Source organism: Oncorhynchus clarkii, chromosome 16, assembly GCF_045791955.1.
Source record: "Oncorhynchus clarkii lewisi isolate Uvic-CL-2024 chromosome 16, UVic_Ocla_1.0, whole genome shotgun sequence".
In the NCBI taxonomy this organism is placed as follows: domain Eukaryota; kingdom Metazoa; phylum Chordata; class Actinopteri; order Salmoniformes; family Salmonidae; genus Oncorhynchus; species Oncorhynchus clarkii.
The window spans coordinates 52056254-52064833 of record NC_092162.1 but is presented as its reverse complement, the minus strand read 5'-3'; the positions used below and the strand labels follow the sequence as shown (position 1 = coordinate 52064833).

Here is an 8580-nt window from a genome sequence, read left to right as displayed (position 1 = left end):
ACAGCCACGCAATATGGTTTAAATCGATTTCATGCTCAAACCAGTCTGACCACCCGTGGCTTGTGGATGGGAGCATAGCCATCGTAGCCAAAATAAATTATACATGACCAAGCATGATGGGATGTTAATTGCTTAATTAACACAGGAACCACACCTGTGTGGCAGCACCTGCTTTTAGTGTACTTTAGATCCCTCATTTACTCAAGTTTGCATTATTTTGGTAGTTACCTGTACATCATGAATCTTTAGTATTTGGCAACTGTAAGGTGTGATATGTTCATTAGTAAATGGGGAAATGTGCTTATGGCAGACAAAGCCTGGTAAGATGAATTAGAATAGTGACACCAAATGAAGTAGTGGACATCAGTATGTACAAAACAACTGGCCCATCTACTTCTAGCAACTGCAAAATACAGTGGCTGATTGGTTATCAAATGTACTCACACCAACAGTAGTGATGACAAGATTTACTGAGACTAGCAGTAGCTAGCATTCCCTCCCCACTTGAAGTGGTGTGGCAGGAGGCAAAAAAACAGACTAAAGAAAAATCAACCAATTTACATAAACCTTTATTACCATTTCCATGAAAACGTTTCAAAATGTTGAACAAGATGTGGGTCTTCTGACCCAGACAAAAACTATTTGTTGCAATACAGATAGACTAACAAATGAAAAGAAAACAACCCATCTTGATTTAAAACCAGAATATCCACTCATTGCATACATACTTAGTTGACCAGTTGCACTAAAACAGAGGCGTGAGGACTTGAGTCCTCACAACCCACATTTCTGCTGGTTTTCATTGCCAAGAGTGCACAGTGACCATACCTAATTTTCCAGGCTAAAAAGAGTCACTGAAAAAAAAAGGCAAGAATGACAACAAGCAGACACTGGCATTTGAGGGACAGTTACGCATCCTCAACACCAACATTTAATCATACAAATGAAGAGACATTAAAACCAAGGAATGTAACAGAAGTCAATGGCTGGAGAGCATCGACTTGGTGGCACATCTCAGATCCTGATTATGCTCTGACAGTGCACACCGATCAACCAGACACAAACAGTAACACTGCCATGGACTTCAAGAACAAAGTTTAAACTAAATTTTGCTATTGGTCTTTGGGAACAAATAACAAATGCATTCACTCCATACCCCGAAAGACTGTTTCAAAAGGCACAGATATGGAGTGTTGGTCTTGAATTGATCCCTCGCTTGGAAATTAAAATCAGCCCGAAGAGGACTTTGATGTAGCACCCATTATTGTGAGGGAGACGAGGGCATTGATCAGTTCACAACTGAAGAATAAAAAGAGACAACGTGAAAATAGAGAATGCTTCAGTGGACTTGCATGGGGAATGAAAGGGGAGTATGAGTAGAACTCCTAGTGGAAGAATGTGTTTGGAGATGAGTAGTAGAGATCCTCTCTCCAGCTGTAGATGTCTGACAACTGTTGTGAGGTCAGGGCGAATTCTGTCCAGAGTGGATTTGTTTCAGTTTTTGCAGCGCATTTTCTCTGAATTAACCTCACAATATATGTAGGCCCGACTTGTTTTTCAAGGCGTATGCATACACTCGTGAGAGCACACCCTCCCCAGCCATCCATCATGACTTACACAGTTGACCTAGAGGGCCTCTGAAGTGAAAGCAAAAAAACAGTGAGAGGTGGCTGGAGGATACCATATTAGAGTGTGCGGGGGTTGTACTCTGGCAGCTTCTTGAGCTTCTCTTGTTCCTGTGGAGTGTCCTGTCTGGCGATGACCAGGGAGTGTGCATATCCCATCACCACCTGCAACCACACCACAGTGAGAACGGGCCCAAACTAGTGAACACACAAATGCAGTTCCCATCTACAGAATGCATCATTGTGTTTATTCAGTCTCTGTTCCCGCTCAATACCTGTTCAGCGTAAACTCCATCCAGGCTCTTAACCTCCTGAGCAGTAGTGGAGGACTTGGCCTTGTTGTCACCGTAACCCTGTAACAAACACACGTCATAATAGGTGGAAAACCTGGAACACATGCACCAATTCAGCAGTATTTTATGAGCACACCAGCACCGTGGTATGTTTCTAAAATGGTGTGAGAAATGTGTTTTATACATACAATTAAATATTACGTCTTACCAGCTCGCCAAAGGTAGGGGAGGGTCCCCAACTGATGGTGCTGTCGTCTGCAGCGATAACGATACTGCTTTTCCCGCAGGCCAGACTGCGGACCTTCCATCCACACAGGTCCTGCACAGCCTTGGGGTACATGGTAGATTCCCGCGAGGTATTTGTGACCCCCCAGAAAAACAGCCCCCCTGCACACGGAAGGTAATTAGCGTAGCTTCCTTATTAAAAACACCAGCATCCTGGTCAAGAGTTTCCAGATCGCGTAATGGCTAAGGCGTTAGACTGACAGATGCTAGGTTCAAATCCTGGTTAGTGTACCCTTTGAAATCACCACAACATCAGGTACTTAGGGAAGTAACAGTATTATGGGTATAGTGGTATTATATTGAGAATAGGGGTTAAAAAAACATTTTTTAATTGTTTATCTATTCATTACTCAACATTCAAAAGGAGTTATGCATTGTGTCCCATACCCATTTCATTGACAGCGAAGGAGCACTGGTAGCCAGTGTAGATTTGGGATGCCCCGCGACCGGGGAAGTCAAAGAGCTTCACCAGTCTGGGCACCATCTCGTCCTTCTGCTCTGTGTGACCCAGCCGCCCATAGCCACCAAAGCCCCAGGAAAACACCCGCTTCTGGGAATCCAATATCAGCTGGACACACATACAAAGTTTACACACTGACCCGAGTTAGCCTCGTGCAAACAAAACATGGTAGAAAAAAAAATTCACAAAAATGTGTGAATTAACCAGAGCCATTGACAGTGAAAACACATTGAATAGAGTATCGCTTTCAATGCAGGCTGGTACCAAATGTTCAGACCAGCTTAGCTCCTTTTTGGACCCAGATTTAAGGATCAGAATGCAAAGGTCTCCATCTGCAGGTTCATTAACTATGAAGGGAATACTCGACATTCAGAATTTATGCAAAAGCAGAGAGTAGGCTCAGTTGGTAGAGCATGGTGCTCAGTTGGTAGAGCATGGTGCTCAGTTGGTAGAGCATGGCACTTGCAACACCAGGGTTGTGGGTTCCATGGGGGACCAGTAAGAAAATGTATGCACTCACTGTTATGTCGATCTGGATAAGAACATCTGCTAACTGGGGGGGGGGGGGGGGGCAACTAATGTAAATCAACATTTTGACTAAACGCACATTTCTAAAATTCACATTTCTGTCTGATGGGGGTAATTGTGGCAGTAGGGATCAAAGCCTGTATTCATAAAGTGTTTCAAAGCAGCAACTCCCCCCTACGGACTAGGGAGATGCGAAGGTCGAGAGCCATGAGTCCTCCAAAACACAACCATGCCGAGCCGCTCTGCTTCTTGACACACTGCTCGCTTAACCAGCAAGCCAGCCGCACCAATGTGTCGGAGGAAACACAGTCTAGCTGGCGACCAAAGTCAGCTTGCAGGCGCCCAGCCCGCAACAATGAGTCGCTATAGCACGATGGGAGAAGGAAATCCCCCCCAGACGACGCTGAGCCAAACGTGTCTCCCGGTCACAGCCGGCTGTGACACAGCCTGTGATTGAACCCGGATCTGTAGTGACGCTTCAACACTGCGATGCAGTGCCTTAGACTGCTGCACCACTCAGGAGGCCCTCAGCATTCCTTCTCTAAGACAATGAATACAGGACCTGGTCTTTTCTCTCCTCACCGTGTGATTGCCTCCGCAGGCGACATCTCGGACCACCACGTTGGGTACGGGCGTCACCTGGCCATCCTTACTCTTCTCGATGAAGATGGTCACACGACGTGCAATGGTCTCACAGTCGAACTCAATGCGCTGGGCGCGGGCAATGAACTTTCCATCAGAGTTGTGTCCTGTGACCCAAAACAAGGTAAAAATAAGTGCTACGTCAGTGTTTGATTTGGAATGATTTTTGACTGGGTCACTGTGCTGCCATTTAACTCTTCAAATAACAACTTTGGCGAAGATATATATATTTAAATCGGTCCAGTACTATTAGTTAAAACCATACCTAGCTGGCCATACTCTGGGCATCCAAACGAGTAAAGGTTCCCTTTGCAGTCCACCACCATGCTGAACTCTGCCCCACACGCCACCTTGACCAAGGGCTGCCCGTTGTACTGGATCTGAGAGGGGCAAGGAGAAGATTCAATAAACACAGGCTCGTTAAGTGGCCATATTAGACCTATAATAAAGCAGCAACAATAATGAGGCAGATGAATAGGGAAGTTTATGTTGCTTACCGGGGCTGGACTGAGGACTGCATCAGTTTGGTTCCCCTGGCCCAGCTGACCCAGTTTGTTCTCGCCAAACGAGTAGGCGGTGCCACCCTCAGTCAATGCCAGGGTGTGGTTGCGTCCACAGGCTGCAGCCACCACCACCTCGTCTGCGAGGGCCTCAATCAGCTTTGGGGCCTCCAGGCGCTTAGTGTCCCCGTGACCCAGCTGACCCTTTTCATTTCGACCTATGAGGCAGGAGGAGGTCAACATGGACCTTTCCTCCTGGACTCAAACCAGCTAGAATGATTGCATCTGAGATATACAGTGCACTCAGGCCCCTTGACTTCTTCCACATCTACAGCCTTATTCTAACATGGACTACATTATTGTTAAACCAATCTTCACACAATACCTCAAAGACCAAGCGAAAACAGGACTAAAAATGTTTGCAAATGTATTCAAAATAAAACAGAAATACCTATTTACATAAGTATTCAGACCCTTTGCTTTGAGAGTTGAAATTGATCTCAGGTGCATCCTGTTTCCATTGATCATCCTTGAGATGTTTCTACAACGTGATTAGAGTCCACCTGTGGTAAATTCAATTGATTGGACATGATTTGAAAAGACACACCTCTCTATATAAGGTCCCACAGTTGACCGTGCACACCAGAACAAAAACCAAGCCATTAGGTTGAAGGAATTGTCTGTAGAGCTGCGAGACAGGATTGTGTCAAGGTACAGATCTGAGGAAGGGTACCAAAACATTTCTGCAGCATTGAAGGTCCCCAAGAACACAGGGGCCTCCATCATTCTTAATTAAAAATAAATTTGGAACCACCTAGACTCTTCCTAGAGCTGGCCGCCCAGCCAAACTGAGCAATCAAGGGGAAAGGGTCTTGGTCAGGGAGATGACCAAGAACCTGATGGTCACTGACAGAGCTCCAGAGTTCCTCTGTGGAGATGGGGGAAACATCCAGAAGGACAACCATCTCTGCATCAGTCAACCAATCTGGCCTTTAAGGTAGAGTGGCCAGACGGAAGCCACTACTCAGTAAAAAGGCACATGACAGCCAGCTTGGAGTTTGCCAAAAGGCACCTAAAGACTCAGACCATGAAACCAAGACAATGCAGGAGTGGCTCAGCCAGAGCCCAGACTTGAAGCTGTGCAGCGACACTCCCCATCCAACCTGACAGAGCTTGAGAGGATCTGCTGATAAGAATGGGAGAAACTCCCCAAATACAGGTGTGCCAAGCGTATAGCCTGTAATTGCTGTCAAAGGTGCTTCAACAAAGTACAGAGTGAAGGGTCTGAATACTTATGCAAATGTGATATTTTTATTTGTAATAAATTTGCAAACTATTCTAAACATGTTTGCTTTGCCATTATGGTGTGTGTGTGTAGGGGTTGAAAAACAATGAACCATTTTATAAAAGGCTGTAACAATGTGAACAGTCAAGGGGTCTGAATACAGTGCATTTGGAAAGTATATAAACTACAATCTATTACAGTACAACATTCCTACCCCAGCTCCAGAGCTTGCCCTCTGTGGTGATGAGGAGGCTGTGGGCGGCACAGGGCCCAGACACCACACTGCTGACCTGCACGTCATTCAGGCAGCCGTAACGGTGAGGACCCCACAGGTTCTGGCCTAGGTTCCTGAAGGCCGCTGCGAGACCACACACACGAAACAAGTGACTTCAATACTGCAGTCAATTAGGATGATTGCTTGAATAAACTTCCAAAGCAGGTAGCACCAGTGCTATTGAGGGATAGCTTTGAGTCTGGAGCCTTGCATTACGCAATGTTTTCATTACAGGACTTGGCAGGGTTATACCTTGTGCTTTCGGAACCTCTTTCCTTCCAATGAGATCCCAGTTGGTGGCTCCGAAAATGAGCAGTTGACCTTTGACTTTAGGTAAGTCAAGTTTCTACGAAAATGACAGATCAGTGTTTAAGATCAGTGGGTCTTTTTTACTCTGCATAAGCACTCCTTATTAATTTGACTAATAACATATGTCATATTAACCACAATTCTATAGTCACAAACCCCTCTTTTGGTGAGCTGGACGTTTTGATTTTACCTCCTGCAGGTCAGGAAACTTACTATTTTTTCTTTAATGTCGTCAGGCACAGTGACTGGTTGAAGGCCTGACTTTGCAGCAGGCTTGCCAGGTTTCTTTGTGTTCTCCTGCTCTTCATAATCATCAAATTCATCATCACTGCTGAACTCCCTTTCCTTCTTTTTGCCTCCTGCCCTCTTCCTCTTGATCCCACCATTTCCAGAGACTTCAGTTACCTTCTTGCGTGGCATGTTTGTGAAGGTATCTGGGGGGGGAAACAAAAACAGACATGCATTCTGATATCAATGGAGCGGCAGGTAGCCTAGTGGTTGAAGCGTTGGACTAGTAACTGAAAGGTTGTTAGATTGAATCCCCGAGCTGACAAGGTAAAAATCTGTCGTTCTGCCCCTGAACAAGGTAGTTAACCCACTGTTCCTCGGCCGTCTTTGAAAATGTGTTAACTGACTTTCCTAGTTAAATATTTTAATCAATACCGAAATCAAACTCTTGCTACGCTGAACTGATGACATAGCAATTTGCAATGCGTTTTAACTTGAGGAAGACATGTAAACAAACAGTCAAAGAAAGCTAAGCATACGTAAACTTAACATTAAGACTAAGTTCAAGTATTACAAGCCAAAGCCACCAATGCTAGCCATAGCGGCTCGCGGGTTAGCTAGCATTCCTGTCCGCATTTCTTTGTTGTCTACGTGCTAGCATAATCAGTGGCTACTAGATGGTTGCTCAAAAAAGGGCCTGTTAGCAAACATACCACTAGCTAACGTCAGTTAGCTACGGGAAATGACAAATAGCCACAGTGACGGTTTACTGGACTTTGTTAAATGAGTTAGCAAGCCAACGGTGCTAGCTAAGTAGCTAGCGTAATCTAGCAATCGTTTTCTAAACTAAGACAAACATTGGGTAACGTTAGCTAACTAGTTGCAATACACCCGATTAAAATACTTCCCCCCCCCAACTGTAAAAGTTGAAGGTGAGAAGAAAATTTAGCTAAACCTTTTGGCTTCAGATAATCTTCCTTCTAACGTTAATTCGGTGACTAACGTTACTGTAATTAACAAGAGGGATTTCCTAATTCTGCGGTTGTCGTGCATCTGTCCGTCTTCCACGTCTTTGATTGATTTTAAACAATAGAATCTTGCAGTCTCCGGCTCTATGAAACCACGTGGGTACTGCCTTACATTGGTTACATTCTAGTTAGTCGGATAATGCAAAAAGCCATAACTTGTGAAATACTTACAACTTTCCCTTTTGTATATTAGCTGCTGCATGTGATTAAATTTGTAAAATATAGCTAGCTATATGTTTCAATGCTTACCTGGGATTCGTTGTGGATGTCTGGCCTATAGGTCTTTTGATTGATGGTCTTTTATCGTTATGAGTCCTCCCTCCTTTTCGTCTGTCTTCTTTGTTAAAATGTAAATATGTGCAGAGACGTGACATACCGGTCGGTACTACAAAACACATGGGACTTAGAAAATGTAAAGAAAACTACAACCCATTAAGCTACCAAAGTATTATGTCGCCCTCTTATGGCGGGGGTGTGAATACAATCCATGAGTGTAACATGTTTTACAAATGCAAATTGTATATTATTATTATTTTTTGTATTTTATTTTAAATGTAATCTTTATTTAACTAGGCAAGTCAGTTAACAACACATTCTTATTTGCAATGACGATCTATCCCGGCCAAACACGGACGACGCTGGGCCAATTGTTCACTGCCCTATGGGATTCCCAATCACGGCCGGATGTGATACAGCCTGGATTCGAACCAGGGACTGTAGTGACGCCTGAGATGCAGTGCCTTAGATCGCTGGGCCACTCGGGAGCCCTCTATATAAGATAGAGCCACAGATAAAAGGGGACTTAGTTAAAACAATTATTTGCCAGAGCTAATTGCTCAATGTCAGTGAATTACATACTTTTTAACTGTTCATTTCAACAGCCTGACCCTGCCACTTTGTTTGGTAAATTTAGGGATGGGGTTTGGGAAATGTCACCACTGAAATTCAGAAGGACTGAAAGTCCATGAGCTGGCATGATCTTTTGAAACACATTTGGAGCTATACATTGTAGACAATGTATAAAAAAAATAGGGCAATATAACCTTAGATTTTTATAATAGGGTAAGTTTAGTGACAACAGTATAATGAGTTAATGCATTGTGCCTGTGTAACTTAGTAAAGG

General features: G+C 44.2%; 1 protein-coding gene across 3 annotated transcripts; it reads right to left on the bottom strand.

Annotated features, from left to right (window-relative positions):
• Window positions 1-553: 553 nt before the first annotated feature.
• On the bottom strand, window positions 554-7862 carry LOC139368693 (regulator of chromosome condensation 2). 3 transcript variants are annotated; one of them, XM_071107895.1, is made up of 11 exons: window positions 7707-7862; window positions 6415-6635; window positions 6145-6238; window positions 5833-5976; window positions 4331-4551; window positions 4099-4213; window positions 3774-3940; window positions 2591-2771; window positions 2127-2305; window positions 1901-1978; window positions 554-1790 (listed from the first exon to the last, which is right to left on the bottom strand). In XM_071107895.1, the coding sequence occupies exons 2-11, from the start codon at window positions 6619-6621 to the stop codon at window positions 1686-1688; spliced, it is 1491 nt and encodes a 496-aa protein (XP_070963996.1). In that variant the 5' UTR covers window positions 6622-6635; window positions 7707-7862; the 3' UTR covers window positions 554-1685. The 3 variants fall into 3 exon arrangements, with proteins under 3 accessions (XP_070963996.1, XP_070963997.1, XP_070963998.1); XM_071107896.1 differs by lacking the exon at window positions 7707-7862 and adding an exon at window positions 7385-7517; XM_071107897.1 differs by lacking the exon at window positions 7707-7862 and adding an exon at window positions 7143-7331.
• Between the last annotated feature and the right edge of the window lie 718 nt (window positions 7863-8580).

Coding starts and splice junctions, on each gene's coding strand:
- LOC139368693 (XM_071107895.1), bottom strand. CDS start 6,621: ATGCCACGCAAGAAGGTAACTGAAGTCTCTGGAAATGGTGGGATCAAG. Junction 5,977..6,144: donor AGAGGTTCCGAAAGCACAAG/GTATAACCCTGC, acceptor GTGGTCTCGCAG/CGGCCTTCAGGAACCTAGGC. Junction 1,791..1,900: donor ATGGAGTTTACGCTGAACAG/GTATTGAGCGGG, acceptor GTGTGGTTGCAG/GTGGTGATGGGATATGCACA.